This window comes from Phalangium opilio, unplaced genomic scaffold (assembly GCF_054372755.1).
Source record: "Phalangium opilio isolate 3A_F unplaced genomic scaffold, DU_Popi_V2 ptg000056l_1, whole genome shotgun sequence".
Classification (NCBI taxonomy): domain Eukaryota; kingdom Metazoa; phylum Arthropoda; class Arachnida; order Opiliones; family Phalangiidae; genus Phalangium; species Phalangium opilio.
This window is the reverse complement of record NW_028324175.1, coordinates 4,416,565-4,442,938: the sequence shown is the minus strand read 5'-3', so window position 1 is coordinate 4,442,938 and position 26,374 is coordinate 4,416,565. Positions and strand designations below refer to the sequence as shown.

The 26,374-nt window shown below is 36.8% G+C and overlaps 2 protein-coding genes and 1 pseudogene across 6 annotated transcripts in view; 1 reads left to right on the top strand and 2 right to left on the bottom strand.

Annotated features, from left to right (window-relative positions):
- Nucleotides 1–435: 435 nt before the first annotated feature.
- On the bottom strand, nt 436–1,751 carry LOC149668089 (cytochrome P450 1A1-like). Its single transcript, XM_089840989.1, has 2 exons — nt 1,523–1,751; nt 436–936 (listed from the first exon to the last, which is right to left on the bottom strand). The coding sequence occupies exons 1-2, from the start codon at nt 1,635–1,637 to the stop codon at nt 461–463; spliced, it is 591 nt and encodes a 196-aa protein (XP_089697115.1). The 5' UTR covers nt 1,638–1,751; the 3' UTR covers nt 436–460.
- Nucleotides 1,752–14,300: 12,549 nt separating this feature from the next.
- On the top strand, nt 14,301–17,511 carry LOC149668088 (uncharacterized). 4 transcript variants are annotated; one of them, XR_016367936.1, is made up of 2 exons: nt 14,301–14,814; nt 15,536–15,657. XR_016367936.1 is itself a non-coding variant. In XM_089840982.1 (2 exons), the coding sequence occupies exons 1-2, from the start codon at nt 14,812–14,814 to the stop codon at nt 17,509–17,511; spliced, it is 1,182 nt and encodes a 393-aa protein (XP_089697108.1). In that variant the 5' UTR covers nt 14,301–14,811. The 4 variants fall into 4 exon arrangements, 1 of the variants encoding a protein (XP_089697108.1); XR_016367935.1 differs by lacking the exon at nt 15,536–15,657 and adding an exon at nt 14,938–15,520; XR_016367934.1 differs by lacking the exon at nt 15,536–15,657 and adding an exon at nt 14,876–15,520.
- LOC149668086 (tRNA-dihydrouridine(20) synthase [NAD(P)+]-like) overlaps nt 17,468–26,374 on the bottom strand; it is a 42,264-nt pseudogene continuing 33,357 nt past the window's right edge. The window contains exons 2-6 of the transcript XR_016367939.1: nt 18,290–18,409; nt 18,032–18,229; nt 17,878–17,965; nt 17,747–17,816; nt 17,468–17,689 (exon numbers count right to left, since the gene is read on the bottom strand). The product of XR_016367939.1 is annotated as a tRNA-dihydrouridine(20) synthase [NAD(P)+]-like (transcript). The remainder of the gene's footprint in view (nt 17,690–17,746; nt 17,817–17,877; nt 17,966–18,031; nt 18,230–18,289; nt 18,410–26,374) is intronic.

Below are 26,374 nucleotides of genomic sequence, written 5' to 3'. Positions count from 1 at the left end.
TTTCCATAGGAGTAGCAGCCATATCTCAACTTAGAGGCATGATAAACTTATGCTTTCTGTTATCTGTATTCATCTTTGGTATAATTCGTAAATATTTTGATAAACCCTTTGCTTGTTGAATGATTCTCGTCGTTTTCGATAAAATGCTGAAAGGTTCAAGAGCTTTTAGATAACAGCAACAGTGACGGATTTGATATGTTTAAAAGTGTATCTAGGAGTCCCTTGTCGGGTTTAACATTATATATTACCATAACGTTGATAACTGAAAGACAGTTGCCTACTTAATTAGTTAGCCACGAGAAATCCACGAGCCACAATTTTATGAAAAAATGTTCCTTTAATCAGTCGATTACAAAAGGTCAGTAATATTAAACATTATACCATCAATATTCAGATAAAATACACCACCTTGAACTCTTGAATATTAGGGTAGTATCTAATTTAAAAGATGGAACTTGTTTTATCTAGGTAAGACATTAATCTCAAAATCCGCGGGCAAATTAAAGAAGGGGTTGTTTTCACTCTGCATTTTATTGGCGTTTCTGCTCGCCACAATGCGAACTTTGCGCGTGACATTTGCAATGATGAGAAATAGATCATTTCGAGCTAATTTCTCACCAATGCACATTCGCTTTCCTTCGCCGAATTTAAGATAACCGGGTATTTTCTTGGACGCATAGTTACCATCCGAGTCCAAGAACCGTTCCGGCTTAAATTTCAACGGTTCTTCCCACAAATTCGGATCAAGGTGTGTAGCGGTAATATCGAAAAACACGATTGTCCCGTAGGGAATTTTCTTGCCGCCAATTGACGTGTTGACGTTGGTGGCGTGAGGAACGAGTACGGATAAGGGCGGTTTGTACCTCAAACATTCCGAGATGAAGGCCCAAGTGAAGGGACAATCTTTCCTGCGGTCCACGGTTGGTAAACCGGAACCTAATTGTAATTAAATTGCATTTCGGTATAGGTAATATCGGGATAAACATACAAACGACGTAGGTAATTCTAATGGTGCTTGTTCCGAGCTTAAAGGCCGACTTCCAGCGAAAAGGGCTCTAGCGAACTGACAACCGAGCATCGAGACTAACAGTGGAGCGACCGTGCCGATTTTCGAATCCCCGCTGGGGCAAAAGTTGGAAGGCTTCTAGCTAACTGAAAACCGTGCAATGTGGTTCTAGCGAACTGAAGATACGCAATAGAGAATTTCCTTCCGAGGAAAGCAAAATTCGAGAGGAAAAAAGATTAAAAGGATTTCTGTTGTTCATCTTCAGTTCTCTAGAACCACATTGCACGACTTTCATTTAGAGAGAACCCTTCCATCTTTTACCCCAGCGGGGATTCGAAAATCGGCACGGTCACTACATTGTTAGTCTCGATGCTCGGTTTTCAGTTCGCTAGAACCCTCTTCTTTAGAAGTTGGCCTTTAAGTTTCATCCTAACATAAGACCGTTAAGACGGGAGAGGAGAATAATTCCCCGCGACCCATCTATTGAATCCTACGCAATTAAGAAAATGTTTGTACCTATGTTGTCGTCTATTTCTTCACGAATTTTTTCCTGAATTTCAGGAAAGGCAGCTAAAGCTTCGAATACCCACGTGATGGCAGTTGTAGTTGCGTCGGTACCAGCTGAAAACATAAGTATATCTTGATGTCGCGTTTCCCCGGAGGTGGATAGGTCGAGGCGGAACTGTTGCGTGGCCAGCAAGACCTCCCGATCTCAACCCATGCGATTTTTTTCTTTGGGGCCATCTCAAGGACTTGGTATATAAGGTTTCCCACAGTTCGGTTCAAATCGGTTTGGGACTAAAACTGAAACTGAACTGAAACTTTTCAGTTAGGAGTTTCAAGAACTGAAACTGAACTGAAATTATCAGTTCGGTTCAGCCAAGAAACCGAACTGATCAGTTCAGTTTTCAGTTATAACTGAACTGAACCGAAAACCCCAGATTGTAACTATTAACCACTAACTTTTTCTACTACTACTAAATATTTGGAATCGTTAAGTGTCATACCTTAAGAGTCATGTTTATTTCACAAACTACTAATTATTAACATTTAACAATTTAACTTTGACTAATTAACTAATTATGATACCCTTTTTCTAATGTTGTTAATTTAAATAAGAACTGCTACTTCATGGAGTAGCATTTCTTATTGAAATTAACAACATTAGAAATATTAAAATACCATGGATCAGAAATTCAATATCTACGATATGATACCCTTTTTAGTTACTAATTATTGGTATTCTTTTAGCCTGTGTGTCTCTGCAGAGGGTCCCAGCTAATCACGGGACTTAAATTAAAAGCTTATTTCTATACATAATTAAATATACGCGACATAAATGATGAAATATACGCGACTCTAATAAGGTAACTTAGGGCTGTGCGAATAGTGGTTTTTCAAACCGAATCGAATACGAATCGAGTACTCGTTCAAACGAATATTACTCGTTTTTCAAAAATTCTGGTTCGAGTACTCGTTTTTTTTCGATTAATCGGTTTTACCAGGCGAATATTCGTTTCAAAGCGATTAATCGTTTCCTAAATACACGTAGCAGTCTAAAAATATTGTAGTTCCACATAGAATGGAATTTTTCCTAAAACTGAGTAATTGGTGAGAAAAAAAACTAAATATCGCGAATTGCGCAATCGCAATGAAATTCCATAAACAAAACAGCTTCATATATGTCATGTGACCACAGTCCCTCCCATTTCCAATCGATTTCTCGTTTACTATTCGAATTTAGCCCATTGGAAGCGAATAATCGGTTTAGGGAGCTGTATTCGTATGTAAATCGGTTATTCGAATTTCTTTTCGAATAATCGTTTCTTAATTCGAATACTCGTTTTTCTCCAAATGGCAAATTCGATTCGTCGAATCGAATAATCGATTCGAATTAAACGAATACTATTCGAAAATTCGAGTATTCGCACAGCCCTAAGGTAACTTTACGCGACACATCCCCCAAAATATCATACAGCTTGCAATACTAAACGATGCCAGTTTTCTATTTTTCTACTTATGTTTGCGGGAACGTATTGATATCGTTTCTCGCGATAGAGTACTTAACTAACTCTTCAGTTCAGTTTTTATCAGTTCAGTTTAAGAATTAAACCGAACCGAACTGAAAACTGATCAGTTTGGATATGTGCAAACTGAAACTGAACTGAAGCAATCAAATCAGTTTAGTCCCTAAACTGAAACCGAAAATAACTGAACTGAACCGAAAACTGAACTGTTTGAACTGAACTGTGGGAAACCTTATTGGTATACCGAAGTGAAGTTCGCATTACGACAAAGGATAATTGATGGATGTGATAGCATCCGTACGCGAGCAAGTTTGCTTAAACGTTGATGGTGCCCATTTTGAAAATTTTTTGTAAAACAATGTAATTGGGTTTCATTCGAATTATTTTAAAAGTAATGGGGTTCGATTCGAATTATTGTAAAAGTAATGGGGTTCGATTCGAATTATTGTAAAAGTAATGGGGTTCGATTCGAATTATTGTAAAAGTAATGGGGTTCATAAGAATTATTGTAAAAGTAATGGGGTTTGATTCGAATTATTGTAAATGTAATGGGGTTCATTCGAATTATTGTAAATGTAATGGGGTTCATTCGAATTAATGTAAATGTAATGGGTTCAATTCGAATTATTGTAAACGTAATGGGTTCAATTCGAATTATTGTAAACGTAATGGGTTCGATTCGAATTATTGTAAAATGAATGGATTCGATTCAAATTATTGTAAAATTAATGGGTTCGATTCAATTTATTGTGAAATTTAAGGGGTTCATTCGAATTATTGTAAAACTTAAGGGGTTCATTCGAATTATTGCAAAATTTAACGGGTTCATTCGAATTATTGTAAAGGTTAAGGGGTTCATTCGAATTGTAAAAGTAATGGTGTTCATTCGAATTGTAAAAGTAATGGGGCTCATTCGAATTATTGTAAAAGTAACGTGTCTAATTGAAATAAAGAATTAAAGACTGGCCAGTTACCAGTACATCTGAACAAACAAGCAACCGATATCTGAGCTACTTTCCTTGCCTTTAATTACAATCATTAATAAAAACCAAGGGATTAACGCTTTTGGCCGTTTAACACGTTCATGGTCTTCCACTAGGTTTGAACTTATTTCGATCATTGCCTTATGCTCAATAATCGAAAACAATTGGGTCAAAACCACAATACTAGTGCTATAATTCTGCAAAATCTTGTTTTTCGGCCTACTTTTGAGAGCCCATAACGTCGCAACGGATCGCTTTACCCCAAAACGTCATAGGACCTTTCGGACTCCTTTTGACCCAAGGAACATGCCTGTTAATTTGTGCCAGACTTTTCAGAAACACCCTGTATATTCACCTATTCCAATCCGACCGGAACCAAAATTGGGAGGTTCCATTCGACCGAACTCCAGCACTTTGGGCGGTTTTCGCAAAGTGGAAAATAGCCTCAATATACTGCACTTAACGAAATAGGCCAGGACAGATAGACTAAAAATGGGCTTGACCTAGAACATTTTAACATAAAGATGAAAATTGGTACATGTGTTGTTTTTGACCCAACAAAAAATAAACTAAAAGTCCCCAGCTGTAGAGCGCGAGCTTTCGCAGCCATTTTGGAAAATGGCCTCCGGGAATGCCAGCTTCAATGTATTCCACATTCTTCTTCAACAATTCTGAAAATTGGTGCATATTTGGATTGTAGCCACCGGATCATCATTGTAAAATTTTAAAGCTCTGTGTTCGATATTTTGGTCGCCATATTGGAAAATGGCCGTCGTGAATGGTGGGTGCACAATATTTCACCATGTTGTTAGAAAATTATGAACATTTATAGATTTTATAATCAGAGCTGTGTGAACCTCATTGTAAAATATTGAAGCCATTCATAAGATAGTTTGGCCGCCATGTTGGAAAATGGCCGCCAAGAATATCATTTAGATACAGTATATTTTTCAAAAATTATGAAAATTTGTGAATATATTGTTGCAGACCGTCTAAACATCGTACTTAAATATTGAAGAAGTACTAAATATAGTTTGGGCGCCATATTTTTGATATATCTATTTTTGAGTATATGATTTTCATGAACGCATTAAACACTATAAAAATAACTATTTCCAAGTCTTAGTTATCGACCCCATCTTTAAAAATGGTCGCTGAAAGATTACTATTCTAAAATCTGAAACAAAGAAAAGCAAAGCTATATTACTCAGATGTTGATTAGGGAATATCGTTTAATATGGGGTTTATATTATCTAGCGTCCTTAAGAATTGGATTTAAGACACGTTTTGAACATTTCGTTCATATTTATCGTCATCCTTTAGATTTTTTTTATTTTAACATCAGGAAGGAGAGTTGTGTGAATGGGTCTTCGACTTTCGCGATCGCGAACCCATACCCACTGTTCGGGATTAAATCGTTTCCTAGCTATTGTTGACTAAACATTGTCATTAAAAACTCTCAACGTACTTGTAAGATGTTGATTATCTGTCATTACTTCAAACCCCGCCTTATCATAACCACATCCAGTTACAGCATGTAAATGAAAGTGTTCTCGGAACCTTTTTAGCCACATCGTAGTATACGATGAGGCTCTTAGTTTTTTTTTCTCAAATGTCTCGATTTGAGATCTCTTCTTGGTGTGGTTTTGGTTTCAGATTTAAGAATGAAGACGTTCCAATTCGGGTGTGATGGTCTAGTAAAAGAACCAAGATATTCCGCTACTACAATGGCTAGGAAACGATTTAAACCCAGAAGAATGGGGATGGGTTCGCAATCCCGAATCCTAAGACCCATTCACACCACTCAAGACCAACTTTTATTACTAATTATCTTTAAGTGCGGAACCTCTTGTGTAAAGAACTGTGAATGTAGACGATCCGAATTATTTTGCTCAGCAATGCGTGGAAATTGTCGCGGTACTAGCTGTGACGGAGCAGAGCAAAAGGACTTGTCGTGGCTGAGGGCGCCCGAGTTCGGGGTGCCGGTTCGGGAGTTGCTTGGGTTCGCCCTAGGTTTGGATCGTTCCCTAAAGGTTTCGCTCGGCCGTTTCGCCCCGCCCAGTTGTTGCCTTTGGCTCTCCCCGCTATTGGCAGAAGCCGATTAGGCTTTACACATGAAGTACGTAACATGTGCCTGGTGGATCTACACGATACTCTCTAAGCTCCTAGGAAAGAACCTCCCCTTACGCGGAGGGAAATAGTTCAGTAACGCGACTCCTTCGGATCCATCCGATCCTTCCGCCTAAAGAACCGATTTACCACGTACCTAAATTCGAGAACTACTATAAAGACTGAGTAGGGTGTCTAAAATATTCTAGAGATAAAACTATTCACAATACCAAAGATTATTTGGGAGTAAGGCGTTAAAATGTTATAAAACTGGGTAGTTTTTGCTTGGACTATTTAAGACGCCGTGCATCTGTTTTTTAACGAGGTATTTTTCTGTTCTCGCCATTACGGCGGCTCGAGACGTCACATGTTTTCGAAAACGGAGTTGTTGAAACGTCTTACCCTCAAAGTGCAAATGGCTCTTTTCAATTATTTACCAGCTCGCAAATAATGAAATTTTTTAAGAAACTTATGTCTATTTGAACGGTAGAAGTAGTTTTGTAAAGAAAACTGTAGGAATAGCATTATTGGAATTTAAATTTTAAATCCCGCGCCAAATTTTCGTCTGTCAAGTGTTCAGCAATCAAGCGCTACGTCACGCCATCAAAAAAGCCATATCGATTGGATGATTTTTTGATGGGCAAGCGTTGAGCATCATGACGTCAAAACCGGAAACGCGAAAAAGCGTACAGTAGGGAAAATCTGACATCGCTTAGTAAGCGCTGTCATCAAAGAGGGTCAGGGTACGTTCAGTAACCCTCTTTGATGACAGCGCTTACTCAGCGATGTCAGATTTTCCCTACTGTACGCTTTTTTGCGTTTCCGGTTTTGACGTCATGATGCTCAGCGCTTGCCCATCAAAAAAAACCATATCGATTAGATGGTTTTTTGGATGGCGTGACGTAGCGCTTGACTGTTGAACACTTGACAGACGAAAAGTTGGCGCGGGATTTAAAAATTAAATTCCAATAATTCTATTCCTACAGTAATTGTATTCGTTTTCTTCCAAAACTACTTCTACCATTTAAATGGACATAATTTTCTTAAACAATTTCATTATTTGCAAGCTTATTAATAATTGCAAAGAGCCACTTGTGCTTCGTAATGATTTGAGGGCTAGTAAGACGTTCCCCCTTTCGAAAACATCGCTAACTTCAAAATGTCACTTTTCCGTTCAACAACCTTTTACGTCACTATGACGTCTCGAGCCCATCAACCTAACATCAAGAAAAAAGCGATTTCTTTGAGATTTTCGTTACTGAACGTACCCTGAACGTACCCATTAACTCTTCAATTCAAATAGACATAATTTTCTTAAAAAAATTGACTTTTTGCGAGGTCGTTTTAATAATTGAATAGCGCCATTTGCGCTTCGTGACGTTTTGAGCAATGAGATAGATAGAGTTACAATTCAAATCGGCTTAATTGTTTTTATCAAGCACGTTTATCAAAACATGACAGCGCCACCTGTCAGCCCCTAGCGGAACTAATTACAACTTTTACTCGCTTATTTGCAATCAGAAACATCGTTATGATTTTTATTTCATCTATTTATTAGATTAAAATGGACTAGTTTTTATATCCCGAATCCTAAGACCCATTCACACCACTCAAGACCAACTTTTAATACTAATTATCTTTAAGTGCGGAACCTCTTGTGTAAAGAACTGTGAAATATACTGCACCCAGCACTCACGGCGACCATTTTCCAATATGGCAACCAAACTATCGAAAACAGCTGTAAAATTTTACTATGATGTTCATGTGGCTCTTATCATAATGTGCACCAATTTTCATAATTTTTGAAGAAGAATGTGGAAAACATTGAAGCTTGCATTCCGGGCGGCCATTTTCCATGATGGCGGCGAAAGCTCGCGCTCTACAGCAGGGGAATTTTAGTATATTTTTTGTTGGGTCAAAAATAGCACATGTACCAATTTTCATCTTTATGTTCAAATGTTCTAGGTCAAACCCTAAAAGTCCTTGGCTAATAGTGTTCATTGATCAGTTCGCCCGATAATAACTGAGTAGCAAAAACTTACATTTTCAAACGATTTGAAGGCTTATCGTAATCCGTAACATTTCTTTCTATATTATTCAGTGGCGCCGCCAGGGGGGAGGCTGGGTAGGCTCCAGCCTACCCGTAAATTTCAGAGGGGCCCCGAAATGAGGTAACCATAATTCTAAAATACCATTTATACAATATTTTGACCTACAAGATAATTTACGCTAGACAAAGTTTCACAAGTATGATGACCCTTTTAGCATTTGATTTTTACAATATTCTACAAAATGGGAAATGGGTTAACACTCGTGGTAAAAGTTTTTGACTAGCCTGATAGGTTATCTCGCTTTTTGATTTTTAGCATAATCGTATGATGAACATTTTTCGTACGTCATTTGAAGGGAGAGTGAATGGGAGAGGAATGTGATGAGGTGCTATTTTTCTTTTGTCATTGAAGTGAGACTGAATATTAAGCATTGCATTTAATTGTACTAGTGAGGTTAAGCATTGTGAATTGTGTTTTACATTTGCTCGATGTATTTAAGGCGAGAGATAGGATTATGGTATTGCCTTGATTTAAATGGGAGGTTTCCTACTTCCTTTAAAATTTCTGTCAGCCGTCGACAATAAGGATTTCACGCTTTCAATCCCGCTTCCCTATTTCAAAATTCAAAGAAATCGAGGGAACTTTTAAAAGCAAAAGGAACTATATACTGATGTTATTTTTAGAATGGTCTTAAGACGGTGTTTATTACTGGAAGTTACGTCTATTTCTCCAGAAATCGAGAAAAAATTTAAAAGCAAAGGAAAATATATACTAGTAGCAGGAGTTCATAACAATCCCCTTCGGGGTTATTATGAACTCCTGATACTAGCTTGTGGACTCGGGATAGTACAATTATAACATAATTACAGTTATTGAAATAACGCTTACGACCAATCATTTTACCACTGCTTAAAGAATTTTAAAAACTTAATCAAGAATGTTACGCTTTCAAGCGCAACGAGAGGCTAATCACACATTGGGAAAGGAATTTAGCACTGTGAAACAGTGAAAGATAGGTCATGGTGAGGCTAATCACTCAAATGTTTTGTTCCTCTATGAAGTCAGAATTACGGGTAATCATTTTAGCACAGTTAATGGTAGAGAATCGAGGGGCTATTCATTCAAATTTTCTGTACGCCTGTTTAGTACAGTACGATGTGGCTACTATTACGAGCCCTTGGGTCGTCTTGTTTCACGCTCTTTACCTAACCTTCTTCTCTCCCATTCCTTCTGTTCCCATATAACTTCTAGGTCAGACTCCTTTTGGTAAACCGAGTTCCCCTTTCCTCACCACATCGACAGTGCACAATGACCTCACAGGGGGCTTAACTGAAAATCCCCTCACCTCCCCCCTCTCTCTCCGGCTCCGTATTTTTATTATTTTCGCAAACTATAGTTTATATAATCAAGGATAGATTTAATTTTAGAAGTAGGAATGGATAACGGCTAGTATTTGCTTCACTCCGACTTATAGCCCAGTAAAGAGCCCCTCCCTCCAACACGTAACGAAAATTTAAATTATCTTATTGGCTCACTTAAACTACGTTTCAATGACGTTGCTGACTGTGACGGCGAAAAATCCGTCATTCCTTTTTACCTCTGTTGCTATGACCCGCCTCTTCTTTCATACTCCCCCCTTCCCGGGAAGGGGATCCGGGACTTTGACGCGCGCCCAGATTACTCTGTTCTCCATTCCTACTTCTAAAATTAAATCTATCCCTGATATAATAATATAAATTGTCTATTTTCTGAAAATACTGAACTTTAATACATTATGATACAATATGATAAAAATAGTTGTAAATATAATATTATCGACGCTGTGGAACTAAATGTTTCTCTTGAAATTTTAAACAAGACGGCCCAAGGGCTCGTAATAGTAGCCATATCGTACGAGTGAATAGCCCCTCTATACCCTACCCTAATGAGTGGATAACCCCTCTATACCTTACCCTAATGAGTGAATAGCGCTATCTTTTACAATGCTTAAATGATTTACCGTGCATAAAATCAGAGTGAATAGCCCCTCGATTCCCTACTCTAAAGTCTAAACAGTGATTAAATTATAACCGTATAAATTTACTTATGCTGTAATTCTAATATTCCGGCGAATCGAAGATCAGATAGTTTTTAGTGATAATCCCCTCGATGAGTTTACAACATAGACTTATGCCGATGCACACTTATCGCATCTTATAAATTTCAAACAAGGACTTATGCCCAGAAACTTTTGAAAGAGAAAGTTTAGTTATAGTGATTACGCATTTTAGTGATTATCCCCTCGAATTACCTTTAGCAATGCTAAAATGATCAAACGCATAACGCTCATTTAACACTATGTTAGCTCTATCTAAACCCACATTTGAATTAACCGCCAAAACGTTCCAGTCAAACATAACATAGATGACGATAGATACCGAACGAGAACGAAACACATGAAACGGGGAAAATCGTTATCTATTTAATTAGCACATAAATAAAAAGGAAATAAATATAAAAACCCCAAACATACAAATTCATAAGTATCCGACCCCACAGATAAAAATTCAAAAGTATCCGACCCCACAGATTAAGAGGTACCCCACCCCACATCACCCTGACATTTTAGAGATAAAAATAAATAATAAAAAACTCGGGGTTTCTATCAAGTCTTTATAGCTCAGTGGTAGAATTTCCGTTTACTACGTGAGCGACCCGGGTTCGAATCCCGGCTGCAATCTTAAAAAAATTTTAATTAAAATTAAATTTCTAACCGAGCCCAGTTACCCCTATGGGTGGGTTGTGGTAATATAAAGTTCATTTTAAGCTAAAATCTGACGATAACGATAGCGAAAACTCCGGCCACTACTGTTACTACTGTTACTACTATTACTACTGTTACTACGGCTCGGGTCAAACTAAGAGCCTATCGTATACTACGATATGGCTAAAAAGAGGCCCCCAAATCTTCCTTAGCCTATCTGCAAAAAAATCCTGGCGGCGCCACTGATATTATTGTAAATAATGCTTCTAAAGTTAAATTTATATTCAAATCAGGGTAAATAGACATGTTGCAGTAAATTGTTGGATTTAAAAAGAAAATGTTTTTAGTTGAATTTTTAAGCAGCAGAATCAAGCAATTTTAGAGCAGAATGTTCTTTTCGTTCTTATTGCTGTTTTTATTCTTATGAGGAAATTTGTAAAACACTTTTCATCGGTATGAATAAATTAGTTTTACCAGGGATAGATGTAATTTTAGAAGCAGTAATGGAGAACAGTGTAATGTGGGCGCGCGCCAAAGTCCCGGACCTAGGGCTTAAAATTATGAACTGTTCCTTCTTTTATGACATCTGATTGCGATATCTTTCCCGCGAAATCGTCAACAGTTCATTGAACGTCGTATTTACTTTCAGTTATTAAATCTGATCCGATAAGGTGATAATTTTCATCCGACCTAGCGCTATCTGAACGATTTCTAATCTTATATCTGTTCAGATATCTTTTTAATTTTACAGATATCCGTGTTTAACTTTATACACTGATTACATGTACAACCATTCCAGTACACATTAAAACCCTCAATTATTTAGCCAAGACTGAGATACAGAGATTCATGTAATTTTACAAGCAGGAATAGAGAACAGGGGACTTTTTGAGCACGTCAAACACCCTTCCTTGAGTCGGGGCCGGGGGGGTATGAAAGAAGAGGTTGATCATTAAGACAGAGGTAAAAAGCAACGATCTATTCTTGGCCGTCTCCGTCAGCAACGTCATCAAAACGTAGTTTAAGTGAGCCAATTAGATAATTTAAAATTTTCAATACGAGTTGAAGGGATTGGATTTATACTGGGCAATGTGTCGGACTGAAGTTTACACCATGAACCTTCTATATAATGGACCAAAATCTTAATGGCGGATCCCATGTTAAAGTTTTCTTGCTAAAGTGTCCCAAAATAATAAAGAAAAAAAAGCTAGCAGACGACAAGGTCTTGGAGAAAGACGGTACAATGTAAACTAGTAAAATGGCCGCTTGGTCTCACTTCGCTAAGACTTTGGACAAATGTAAATTTTTTTGCATCAATTTAAAAGTAGAGTTTAATAAAATAATTAAAAATAGGAAAATTAAAGATTTGTGCGTTTGGCAATTGTGAGAGTGATTCAAAGAAATTAAAATGTAAAAACATAAGATTTGTACTCTTCCCAAAAGCGTCACGTTTGTATACGTTGTACCGCGGTGCGCGTACCTTGCAAAATTGGCGGGAACTGCGCACAGACGTTGTAAGCAGAAAAAAAACCTCCCAGTTTCTGGCAGGGCCGGATTAAGGGGGGGGCAGAGGGGGCATCTGCCCCCGGGCGCCAGCAAAATAGGGGCGCCCAAGATGTCTGGTGATACCCAAATCTGAACGATTGTTTTATTAAGTTTTCGAAAAACTCAAAAACATGACGTTAGTTTTGAATGATTACGGGACTGTTTTTCGTTTTTAAATAGGTATATTAGCTGTCGAGAAAAATTTATTACACCAAATTAGTTGGGAGGAGACGATAAATAGATTTTCCGAGTCTAAATCTAGAAAAGCCTATTCAAAGACATAGGCAGGGCTGATACTAAGTCACTTTTTTCAAATTCGGTTACTAAAAGCAGAAGGGGATAATACAAGAAGGATGACACTCTGTATCCTCTTAATGCTTTAGTTATGTAACGTCATTCTTCCCAGGCTCACCCTTTTAGTTTGCTTTCCCGCTCATCAAACTACAAATGGGCATCGCACCGTAAGGTGAATTCTATAGCTGTTTGGCACTAAATCCCCAGCAATCATCCCACAAACCTCGTCTTGACGTGGGACAAAAATGCACAAGCACGTCTTGCCAAATAATTCAATGCTAATAGAGTAATGATGAGGGAACTATTTATCGTGTATGTGATTCGGTTTAGTAACCTTGCTCTAAATGTTCCGATGTTGGGAAGAGTGACGTTACACTTACCCCGCTTTGTGGTACACTTCTCTCGAAGAGAAGTATTATATACTTCTGCTAAAAGTCACTTTTCCAAAAATTAGTTACTATTTGTCTTTTTTTTTGGATTTTTGAGTCTTTCGGTATTATTTATCTTCTCGACCACAAGGTTAAACGTAATATATTTGACTGTATGACGGTTTAAACGCAAAACAGCGAGATTACAGTTGATCAAACCTAAAAAATTGTGGAGCTCGCTTCGCTCGCTCATCAAATATTTAACTTAATATTTATAATCAATCCAATTCAAATGAATGTTTTAGTTTTTATTTAAAACGACATCAATTAGTTTGCATTCTGAGCTGTGCTCCAAAATGGTTTAATTCAGTTTCGCCGTAGAAATTTTATGATTGGACCTTTCCTTTGTCTGGAAATATCTAAGCCCATAGATTGGGCTTAATTACGGCACCGACCTTTAAAATATCTTTAACTACTGAAAATAATTATGAAAATCGATCATGTCTGAAAACATTTCATTTAAAGTGCCCTTATTTTATAGCTTAATTTGCCCTTATTTAGTCACTTTTTGCTTACTATTTTATACTCAGAATTTACTTGTCGCTTAAGATCACCAATTGCAGTGGCGAAAGATCCTTTTCAAAACTGAAAAGGATCAAAACCGCGCAAAGAGCGACAATGATACAAGATAGATTGAACAGTTTAACGCTATTAAGCGTAGAACATGAATTGCTGGACGAATTGGATCTTCTAACTATAATTAAGTCCTTTGCTAATGCCAAATGCCGAAAAATTCAAATTTAGCAGTACCAATTAAAATGTATTGAATATGATTATTAGCATTTTGTCAATGATTTCGATATTAGTGAATAAACATAGAATTTTTAACTTATACTAAAAAATCAGGGGCATCGCGTTAGCAATCTGCCCTAGGCCTCGCATTGGCTAGATCCGGGCCTGCCCCCATGACGGCCATGTTAAAAGCTGACGGCTTTGATTTTCGGTTTAAAATGCTTGATTTTTCGAGCGAAAATCCCCGATACGCGCTTTAACATAGAAAAATAATTCTTTGGGCGCAAACAGCCTGCGTCCGCGAGTCGCGTGATCCAGGAGGCTATGGTTTTGAAATTATTGCGCTAGCCGCTAGTGGTTTGCCCCTACATGGTTTTCGAGGATGTGAAGCGAGATTTTTCAACAGTCAATAGTAGGCTGTCTACACTCTTTATATGTCTATGATGTCCAATGATCGCATCTTCTTTCAATGTATTACATAACCTAATATATGACATAATCCCTTTAAAAAATACTAGTGGTCACTCCTTTTTAAATTTCTAGTACATTTTCTGAAATCTTATGTCGATTAATTCCATTGCCAATTTCAATGGAGTAATTTCTCGGAGCAAGAATGAATGTTTTCTTAGTAACGCTTCAATTTCAACTAAGTATACAATAATACTACTCCTTGGTGGTAGTTTCTAGCAGACAACGGAACTCCAGCTCCATCTCTCATGTCTTATCCCAGGATAAGTATCCCTGAGTTAGCGGCTATAGCTTATGATTTCCCGGCGTCCAGTGCCGTCCACCCACCGTGACAAGGAAACAAGTTTAACGGCACGCGGTATTTTCGGCGGGAAATTGGGTAGAAGAGGACAAGTTTATGCGAGTGTGCCGGCTGTTTTCTGGTGATGGTGAGTGAATATTGTTTAACTTTAAGAATAATAAACTAGCTATTTATCCAAATAATGGTAGGATTTTACTTTACCTACCTAACCCAACCAACACTTGATTCTGATTAATTAGGCCACGGGGAGTTCGGAAAAAATTTCAATACTACACTAGCAATTTATTGTAATTACTTCAGAATTTTGACCGAACTCGGGGCAAGGGTTATCAAATGTCAGATCAGACGACGGTTTATAAACTTCTAAAATAGCGCGTGATCCAGTGGGCTATGGCTATGACATAAAATTCGTTGGTTTTTTCATTGAGTTGAGAAAATTACTACTAGAGTGGCCTTTGCCTATTGGGGTACGTGGGACACTTTTGAAAACATGGGACGGACGGATAGCTTCCAAGTTTCTCACGCGATGGTGTCTCCATCTCGAAGCCTAGATGAGAAATGTATAAATACATGTATTCTTGAAATCAGTCAAATTTCCCGCCTTTTCTTTTAGTTCCCTTGTTTGCACCGGGATGGCGCCACGAGCGCATGATATAGTTAATTGGGTCTTCCCGCCTTTTCTTTTAGTTCTTTTGTTTGCATCGGGATGGCGCCACGAGCGCGTGATATAGTTACTTGGGTCTTATATCCAAGGATGGAAGACTATTCTAGGGGTAATTTTCTCAACTCAATGGTTTTTTTTCGCCGGTCACGGACTCCCGTGCCTGAACTTCACCTGACCTATTTAGCCAATCACATTCACATTCAAGAGATTTCCCGCCTATTCCGCCTAATATTTTCAAAGTGTCAACTGTCACGATCAACCTTGGATAGTTTTGTCTATTCTCAATTGAAGTTAACATTTAGTTTGAATTAAATATTTAATTAATCAAGAATGTCGCGGAGAAAACCTTTAAAGGGAGATCCGCAGAAGGAATCTCGCGAGGCTTTAGCCCTAAAAATAGGACAGTGGGCTTTTGATGAACTTGAATATTCGGAAGAAGCAACTCGACCTGTTGTTGCGAGTGCGTGCAAGGTATTTCAAAATTTAAGTAAAGGCGTAAATGGGAAATTGTGGGAAAATGTAATAAACAACGTAAAACGAGTCAAAACAGATGGTCCAATTAACGCCTGTACTAGTAAAGCTTTAAAGAAACTGTCAGAATTGAATGAACATTCCAAGGCTCTTGATTTAGAGTTAATGCGAGAAATATCTAATGTTGAGGAGTTGCAAAAGACAGCAACTACCCTTCAATCTAAGATTGACAAAGATTTAAACCAAATAACCCACCTTCAACGCGTGACTGTAATGTTAGAGTCCAAATCCGAAGAAACCAAGTCTAAGGCCTTACATTTTACGCGAGTTAACAATCATCTTCGGGAGAGTTTTGAGTTATTGAAAAAACCTGACGAAATAGTCGATGAATCCTTTTCAATCGCAAGCACGTGTCAAAAAGTACAAAAACGGAAAATTTTAGCCACAAATTTAATGATGGAGATTGAAAAGAATGTTTATTCTCTTTGCTATGATCATTGTATTGGAAAGCTTAATACCGAAGAAGAGTCCTTCAATAAAAGAATTCTCACGGCACAAATAATTGACTTAAAGAAAAACATCTCCTTGAAGACCATAATGAAATGCTTAAGCCATCGAGCCCAAGAAGCGACTAATGATGTAACCAAATTAAGAAATGCATTTTCCATCAGAGGACAAATGAGTGATCTGGGTGAAAGGGCAGCTTCAATGGGGGATGGGAAAGGCGATTTAATTCACGAAATTGAGGACAAGTGTATGCAACACCACTTTCATACTTTGCGTTGTAAACACGCAGCAATTGATTCTGAATACAGAATGATTCGTAATCAGATTGAAACCTTACTTTTGAGGAGGAAAAACCTTGAAAAAAAAATGGCCGCCTTAATCTCAGATAGTTCCAAACGTCAGATGATCTCTGATTTATTAAAATCCGAAATAGGCTTAAAAAACGCGGAGACAAAGTTAAGCGCAATTCGCGAAGAAATAAATCTCATTGAAACTTCAGAATTTAACCCAAGTTTGAATGAAAAATTGGAAATTATTGAGGAAACTGAACGATTGATTCGACAAAAGCATATTTCAATATTGTCCGCGTTGTCTACGAATGCGAAAATGAAAGCTGAAATAGTTCTACGCTTCCAAAATCGAAAAGATGCGAGATTAATGTTTACACATATGAATCTTTGCAATAACTTAACATCTATCGAAATATGGAAGGAGAAAATGGCACTAGGATTTCACACGTTCTGTGAACTGGATATCGAAAATTTATCCCGTCTAAAAATTAAAGATAAAGTTGTCCCTTACACAAAGACGAACCTCTCTTTAATTGAACGAAATCCGTTTTTGTCCCAAATTAAAGACATATTTAATGTTTCTCGAGTTCAAAGCTTTGACTACCTTATGAAACGCGCCATTAATGAAAAACAGATGTACGCAATCAATGGAGACATTTGTCCGCAACAAGTGCAACTAATTAATGAAATGAAGAATTTTCAAGCAAAGCAACGACAATTTGTAGAAGACTATCAGAAACGTTTGAAAGACTTGAACCGTGAAATGGCTCAATGTGTACCAGTTATTAAAGAATTCTTAAACGAAATACCCCTTATTGAACAGAGATGTAAAGAGACTGCGGAGCAAATTAACACATGGTGGACTCTACCCGCCTTTAATGTTAAATTTTAACAAAATAATTAACGCTTCTTAACCATTGTGATTTATCAAATAACATTTTTGTTACATTTTCACTTCATGTCCTAACAAACCCGTAGCAGAACCAACTATTTTGTCTTTTTCAATTAACCCCAATGCAAAAGCAGCGACCAAGGCTGCACTTTGTTCCGCAAATTTCTTGTTCTTTTCACTATGAAAAACAAAGACGTTAAATTGTTTATATAATATTAAATAACCATGCACTTACTAAAATGAACTTGAGTATTTTTGGCCTCCAACTATAACCGCATAGATGAAAACATTTTCTCCATTGGCCACTAAGGAATATTAATACTTAATTATCTTTGTAATTAAATTAATAATAAAAATTATATATACAGTCTTATAAAAAGGTTGCTTTTTGTTATTTTGTCGCGTCCAATTTAACAAAATTGTTTTAGGTAATTCTTCCATTGGAAACATTGATCTTTTTACGCAAAAAATATAGTCAGTCAATTCAAGTGCAATTAAGAACGGATTAAAATTATTTTACTTGATATATCTGGCTTTCATAATCCACGTTTCACCGTCTTCAGTTTTCATTTTCTTTAATGAGACTTCTGGTGGTTCATCTTCATTACCATTTCCATCTATACTTTCTTTACGTTTCCTATTATTTTGAAAGCTGTGAGCTTAAAGCTTTAAATTCTTTTGGTATTCTTCGTAATAGTCTAACACGCCCCATAGTTCGCTAAAATTGTTGTAAAGTTTAAAAAAACAAATAACAAATCAAATTTTAAATTATATTTACCATATTTCCTCCATTCTTTGAGAGGCCAAGAGCTTTTTTCCACGTTCAGACTCGTAGTGAAGCCAACATTTGTTGAATGCAATATTTTGTATTGTGAAAATGGTTATCATAATCTATAGCCTAGAAAGTAACACGCCTTTCAATAAATTATAATTTAATTATTTTAATTAATTAAATGTAATACCAATTTTAAATAAGCAACAATTAATTCATCCAATGGTATTTTCCCTTCTGGTCTCAAAATGGAACAATTTTTTCAATTTGTCTGGCAAGCATCACGGAAGAAGCTCCACACCTCTCTTTAAACTCTTTAATATCATTGTAACAATAAATTTCACCGGAACCACCACTAATTTTATTTAAACAAAAGGGGTTAAAGTTTCAAAGTTTGCATTAAAAATTTAAAATTGAATTTTTTTTCTATACTTTGCTATCACCGGGATTTTTAACATTTGGGCTATTTGTTTAATTTCTTCATTTCTGTTCTTGTGTTGAGGTCTCTCTTCTTTTCTTCGCCCATGAATGGCTATAGCGGAAACAGCCGTGCTTTCAATGACCTTGGCTAGTTCTGGGAGCACGGCAGTGCTCCCTGCCGTGCTCCCAGCCAAGTCGAGCACTGACATCCTTTTCTCGAAGCAACTCGTGGCACTTTTAAGCCCACTGTAACTTCGTGATGGGTTCAGGTAGAAGTCTGAAATTTTGCTTGCCGCGAGGACTGTCAATCCTAGCTATAGTTTCCAAATTTCAAGTTCCTACCCTATATACTTTTCTCGAAATATCGCAGGTGAAACTTACCTTATTTTGTCACTCACTCACTCACTCACCGATCATCAAAATTCTAAGGTACTTTTAGGGGAGATAGAAACTTAAAATTCATGATTTAGTTTTCATTTATTTTATAAAGCACAGAAAAATTAAAACATCCCGAAATTTTTATAAAATTGTTCTTTAGTTCTTTATTTTAAAACTAGATGGCGCCGCCGTCTTTTCAACAGAAATAGTGTGTGTTCTTGATGAAAGGACGTAATGGTCCAAAGTTAACCGAAAGTTAAATATATATTAAATCTAATAGGAGTAGTAGTTTAAAAGAAATGTGTCGTAACTGATGCTATTCTTATATTAGGATATCGCGTACAATCGTTATTGCATATTCTCTGCGGGTCGAAAGGGGTAATTCAGCGTAAATATGGACAAACGTTAGCGATTATATTAGGAAACGAAGTACCACGAGTAGGGATGGCAAAAATACGGAATTCCGGATCATACGGAATACCGTTTTGAACGGAATTCCGGATCATACGGAATGTTTTCAGCCAACAGCCCAACATTACTCAAGAATCAAGAGTAAGACACACCACTATTGTATTCAATCTTCATCTCTTCAAATAATACAAATGGAAACCTTCCATAAACGGCGTCACACTCTTAAGGGGGGAGGAGTTTCTGAATTTGTGACGGTCCGTGACAAGGGGGAGATTGGCGTAATGCTATTCGTGGCGTCACATTCAACTTTAATTTTGTTAGGAAGTCGGTGTATAAGAGGGGCGGATTGGCTCTCTTTCGTGATAAAATAATAAAAATAAAATTCTAAATACCACCGTTGAAGCCGGTTTGAGGCCAGAATTGAAACCGTTTTGATTCCGGAATTGAAACCGTTTTGATTCCGGAATTGAAACCGGATTGATTCCGGGATTTTTCGGCTCGTAAAAAGAATCCGGAATTCCGGAAAATTCCGGATTTGACATCGTCAAATACCGGTTTCGGAATTTTCCGAAAACCGCCATCCCTAACCACGAGAGGGTCTTGTTTTAATATAACTACCGAAGTATAACAAGAGGATCTACAAAAAGAAGTGAGATCCTATGAAAAACATTAACATGTACAAAAATGGGCCAAGCCTCGCTCGTGCCCTCTCCGCCGTAAAACGTTCTGAGATCCCATCAGGGCCGTCGCCAGGGTCAAGTTTTAGGTAGGGCCGTGGTAGGGCATATTTTCGGACGAATGCACCTTATAATCGATGCGTGTGCCAAGTCTTAGCACAAGATTTTTTCTGAAAAGTCTGGTTCAAGATGATGTATTTTAGAAAATAACTTAAAAGTTCCTAATGTGAAGAACACGTCGCATCATTTTGCTTCAGATTGTTGAATTAAAGCCGTGCTATAAGCCTTGGTATACTCATCGGGAATAGGGTGGATTAGTATGAAAATCGTGTCTATACAAGAAATTTTAAAACTTTGTACCTTTTATTAAAAATTAAGCGAGGGAAGAGACAATGTCAACGAGGTCTTAAAACAAATTAATAGAAGGGTTTAACAACTATAAAAATCATAATTACGCAAGTCATAACAATAATATGTAAAAGAAGAAATTAAATTGTCAAAAATAAGTATGAAACTTGTTCATTAATTGTTTGATCTGGTTAAACATAAATCTCAAATACACGGTTTAAAAATTAAGCACTACTGCGACTAAACGATTAACACTAAATGACTAGTCACTCTTTACAAAACCTCCTGGATCACGCGAAACCGGGACGCTGCGCTCGGGCTTTGGAAGCCAGTTCAAAGATATATTTCTTTGAGCGTGTATCTTTGACTGTCACTTGAAAATTCGAGGCCGTCAGCTTTACCAAGACTGTCAATATGACGATACTAGTTATCGCGCAAAGTTTTAAAAATAATGGTTCTTTTCCTTAAAAATGTCTATGTTTCTGTGATAAGTACAAGAAAGTTTCAATGAATTTTGAAAAAAAACTATTAGTTTTAAATTTCTGAACCCTTTGCACGATAATTTAAAGCCCTTCATTATACTTCTCACTAATATTTCAGAAGACTTGAACCAGTGAAACCGTAAAATAAACATATTTCCTCCTCCTCATGGCTAAATCCTTTAATCATAGCTAATTTCCGTTTTAATTTTTTTTGTAAAAAGACCATGAAATGTGAACTTTTGAAACTTGGCAAAAAAATAAAATAACCTTACGCAGCATATATGTTGACCATAAGCTAAAATATGTATCAATGACAATAAAGACTCAACTAACATTAAGACAGATGCGGTTAGGTTTGTAAACGACAATAAATATGCCAAATGACGAAATGTTCATAATTTAAATACAATATTAATATTTTACGTTCCTCAACATTAGTATTTATATTAAAAATTATTTATTTCACATTGGCAGGAGTGGTTGGGTCAGGTTACGTTTGCGAATTAAAAATAAATGTCAACTAGCATTCGCGTAGATCTATTACAAATAAGATCCCATCTTACAAAAAGGGCCCTGATAATTAGTATGGTTTGTTTCACCTTTTCCAAAATATATGAATAGATAATTGCTACGTTTTTCAAATTATATAACCAGCTTTTACCTTTTACAAAATATTGGTCCTAATAATTAGTTGCTACGAATGCGACAACCACACCAGGCAGGGCCCCTATTCCGGAGCATAGGAAAAAACTTATTTGTAGGCCTACCTGATTTCACGAAGCTCTACACAGTAAAAAAAGAACATTCGAAATTGAATGTTTCAGCGTTCAATACCTTGCCACTGTGGTGGTACGCCTTAGCAATCAAATATTAACGCATAAAGTGGTATTCAATTGTACACGTTAACGAAATGTTCATATTTGAACGCTAATATTGATATTCAAAAATTCACGCTAACGAAGCATTCAGATTAGGTCATTTTGGCATTCAAATATAAATAAATAAATAAATAAATAAATAAATGCTTTATTTAGGATATCCTTTTAAGATAATATCTTGTTTACGAAAGGGTCCTATGATTAAGTTAAAATTTCCATGACAAAATTAAAAATTTTTCACAAACGTATTGCGTTATTCGTTAAAGAGAGATAAGTTTTAAGTTCATTTTTAAAAATAGTAATATTATCCAATATTTTGATAGCCCTAGGTAGTTCATTCCATAATTTAATTCCATTTTGCATAACACTCTTGGTCCTGAATTTAGATGGGAAAACTTCCACCACAAAATCGGTGTCACTAGCTCTAGTATTTTTATGATGGTCATGTGGAGGGAACCGTTCGACAATATATTGGGGCACCATTTTATGTTTAATTTTAAACATCAGTATTAATAAGTTTTTCATATAAATTGAATTTAACTCAATGATATTTGCACTTTTCCTCGCTAATGAGGCGGACGATTTCTTTGGCTGTTTCATAACTAACCTAGCACAATTATTTTGCATGATCTGCAATCTTTTTAAATTAGAGTTAGAAGCAGTATTATAGAAAATGTCTCCATACTCAAAAATAGGTCTATTTTATATGATTGCACTAGCATTTAAACGAGAGCGTTTTGGCGTTCAAACGAGATCGTGTTTGCCGTTCAAACAAAGTAGTGTTTGGCGTTCAAACGAGGTCGAGTTTGGCGTTCAAAGGAGGTCGTGTTAACATTAAACGAGATCGCGTTTGGCGTTCAAACGAGATCGTGTTTAGCGTTCAAACGAGATCGTGTTTGGCGTTCAAACGAGGTCGTGTTTGGCGTTCAAATGAGGTTGTGTTTGTCGTTCAAACGAGATCGTGTTTGTCGTTCAAACGAGATCGTGTTTGGCGTTCAAACGCGATCTTGTTTGGCGTTCAAACGCGATCTTGTTTGGCGTTCAAAGGAGATCGTGTTTGGCGTTCAAACGAGGTCGTGTTTGGCGTTCAAACGAGATCGTGTTTAGCGTTCAAACGAGATCGTGTTTGGCGTTCAAACGAGGTCGTGTTTGGCGTTCAAATGAGGTCGTGTTTGTCGTTCAAACGAGATCGTGTTTGGCGTTCAAACACGATCTTGTTTGGCGTTCAAACGCGATCGTGTTTGGCGTTCAAACGAGGTCGTGTTTGGCGTTCAAAGGAGATCGTGTTTGGCCTTCAAACGAGATCGTGTTTGGCGTTCAAACGAGATCGTGTTTGGCGTCCACATATAAGCACTTTTGGCGTTCAAACGAGAACGAATTGGCATTCATACGTAACTGTTTCGCGTTATAATAGGATTGCATTAACAATTTAATGAGAACGATTTTGGTGTGATCAATTCACGCCATGGTCAAATATTATTTGCCCGTATTAATACCCTAATTTAAGCCTCTATTCACCTAATTTACCTCATTTTAATACCCTATTTACAGCATTTCAAGTTGATTTGACTATAGTAGTTAACCGCTTTCCTCCCATTCTGCCGACAAACGCCGCAAAATGGGACAAACATCTTGGGTTAAATGTTCCCAGTGAAATTAAATTACTAATTCCCGGGAACGCAAAGATTCTATCTTTTATTGCAAAAATCTACTTAACCTATAAGGATTGAGTGGCTAGATAAAATGAGCACTAAACCCAATTATTTTGTAAAATATTTAGCAAAATTGACAGTTTACAAGAACCAAATAATTTTAAATTAAAGAAATGTACCTTTTAAAAAACATTTCTTGATATTTATTTTCATTTTTAAGTCATATGCATCACATAACACTGCAAAGAAATTTTAACATAAAACAAGTACCCAAATATGATTTCCTAACGTATAAAAAAGACATCAGCAAATATTTTATTTTTAAACGCTGCCGACGATAAAAAATTTCTTATTATTGAAAAAACCAAAAATATTACCTCTCCGAGTCAAGAGGACTACTTACTTATTTAATCTAGATAAGGAAATATATCTTTCTTTATTGATGTAAAAATTTACGAATTATTAAAGCTAGGCTCCCTCTTGACCGAAAATGACGACCGAAAACTTTAGCGCTGCGTGAAAAAAATGAGTTTTACGCAGGCCTTCGACGGCAAGACTTTAGTTCGGTTTACACATACGACCGAATTCAGACCCAAGGAGGCGGTCGGCAGGTGGTCACGTGGCACGAGTTGGAAGAACTTAAGCCTTTGATTTTCCTTTGATGGTATCTTAAATAGGGAGCTTACTTCTACCAAATTAAGGTCAGAGATTCAAATCAAAGGTCTATTACATACAAACACGGCAATAGCGACTAGCGATCAAATCCGATTAGAGAATTCAAACTCAAAAGTTCATAACATGCAAAGGTGGCAATGGCGACTGGCGAGTTGAAAAAAAACCTCAAAGAGGCGATAAAAAACTCCCCTATTATGAGGTCAGCAGAAGCTTCATCCCGAAACGAATTTTGATTGGTTATGAAAATAATTTTACGTCGGCCTCTGCTTCAAAAATAGAACACCAATTCTGTTCGACCGAAAGCAGTTTCGGTGACGTAAGGCGGAAGATGTTTTACCGCAGAGGTACTTTTGCAGTGTTTCCGTCGTGTTTTCGGTCAAGTGCGAATGAGCAGATGACATTTTACATCCAATAAGAATGTGCCTTGAACACATTAAATCAGTCAATGGGGAAAAAACAGGAAATTATGTGCATAACTTTTGGGAGAAATATAGTATTTATGTGTTTTAAAAGACCCAGTTGTCTACGCCCCAACTGTTAACCCTGTATTCTCTTAACTACATTCACAACTGGTTTTGCAGTATAAACACTATTGTCTCGTTTCACCTCATATATATTCTTAGTTTGCCAACTCGGGTTTTAACGTTCATTATCACCAAAGCTGATTTGTGGTTAGACGCAATGAAAGTCAATATGCACCACAATAAGAATGGAAACTCCGAAGCTAAAACCCGATTACGATAAGCCTTTCAATGATCTAATTGCTACCATGGTGCTTACATCTATTTTAATAACTAGACCTTATTTAAACGTGTACTTAACTGTTGGTTCACTCTGAACCATTAATGTCTCTTTAATACAGACAAAAAAATCAAAACCCATAATTTACTAAATCTCGGGTCTCAATTACTTCCTCTTTGGCTCACTAAGGTAATTACTGATAATCCTTGATTTACCCGACGGATCCTATGCATTAGTTTTCTTTTTGTAATCACTATAGCAAAGATTATTGTATATACAGATGTAGGATAGCTTAAGTAATATATAAACAGCCATTTCAAATAATATTATTAGAAAATATCCTTGGAGTATCAAAATGAAACAGAGCTCTAAAGCTAGAAAACTACTAAAGGCATCGTAATTACGAACAATATTTCCACATATTCACTTTATATTATGAAAAAAATGAATATTAAGGTTCTGTAGAATTTCTTTACACATCAACACAAGACAAACTGCTAAACAACGGACGGACACACACAGACAATCACATAGACTGCTTTTTAACCCTTTTCGTACTAACTTTAATTTGAGAAACAAGATAATCTTAAATACTAAAATAAATATTATAAATATTAAACATTTTCTTCGTTAGTTTTCCGCCTTATTGAGCGTTACATCGTTTTAAAAAAGAACAATAAATCATTCTTGAGAGACTTGACTAATATTGACGTTTGAATTGAAGCATACGACTGCTGCTTCGCCTTAATCAAATAGGTAGTATATAAAGGACTCGAATCGCAGCTGTTGATAAGAACATCGAAATTGCGTGAACCTTTGGAGGAAGACCCCGCCATTGGGAGGCTAGACGTTTCTCGTAACTATAGCCGATCGCCGCTTATGTCTAAACCTTAACGATGATGATGGAGATAGAAGCCAGTATGTACCAGGGTGAGAAATAAGGCGGTGGCACTGGGCAAATGACCAGTTTAAAAATTGCTTTGACCAGTTTATTTATTAAATGCCTGAGGGTCTAGTGGTCACCGTGACCACTTTTTAAATTCCCCTTCTTTAGTAAAAAATAAATTCCCAGTAGTGGGTTATAGAAATTAATACATATAAAACAAATAGACAGTATATAAAACCTAGAACCATTTCAGCGCAGTTCTGACAGTATGTAGAAATATTAAGTGGTCATTGACCAGTTTTTTAATTAAAACCCTTGGGATCCACTGGTCAAATGACCAGTTTAAAAAATTTCCTTATTTCTCACCCTGGTATGTACAGATTGGTGTCCATGTGGGATGGACAAAAGACCGGATGATGGTGGTATTTAGAAGCCAGTATGTACAGACTGGTGTCCATGTGGGATGGACAAAAGACCAGAGGATAGTGGTGTTAGACAGACAACGGAGTAATAGCCATTATAAGTGGAATACAATTTTCCAAA

Excerpts from the sequence above, each read along its gene's own strand:
- LOC149668089 (XM_089840989.1), bottom strand. The coding sequence starts at position 1,637 with ATGTTTTCAGCTGGTACCGACGCAACTACAACTGCCATCACGTGGGTA. Across the intron at positions 937-1,522 it reads AGAAATAGACGACAACATAG|GTTCCGGTTTACCAACCGTG; the intron begins GTACAAACATTT and ends AATTACAATTAG.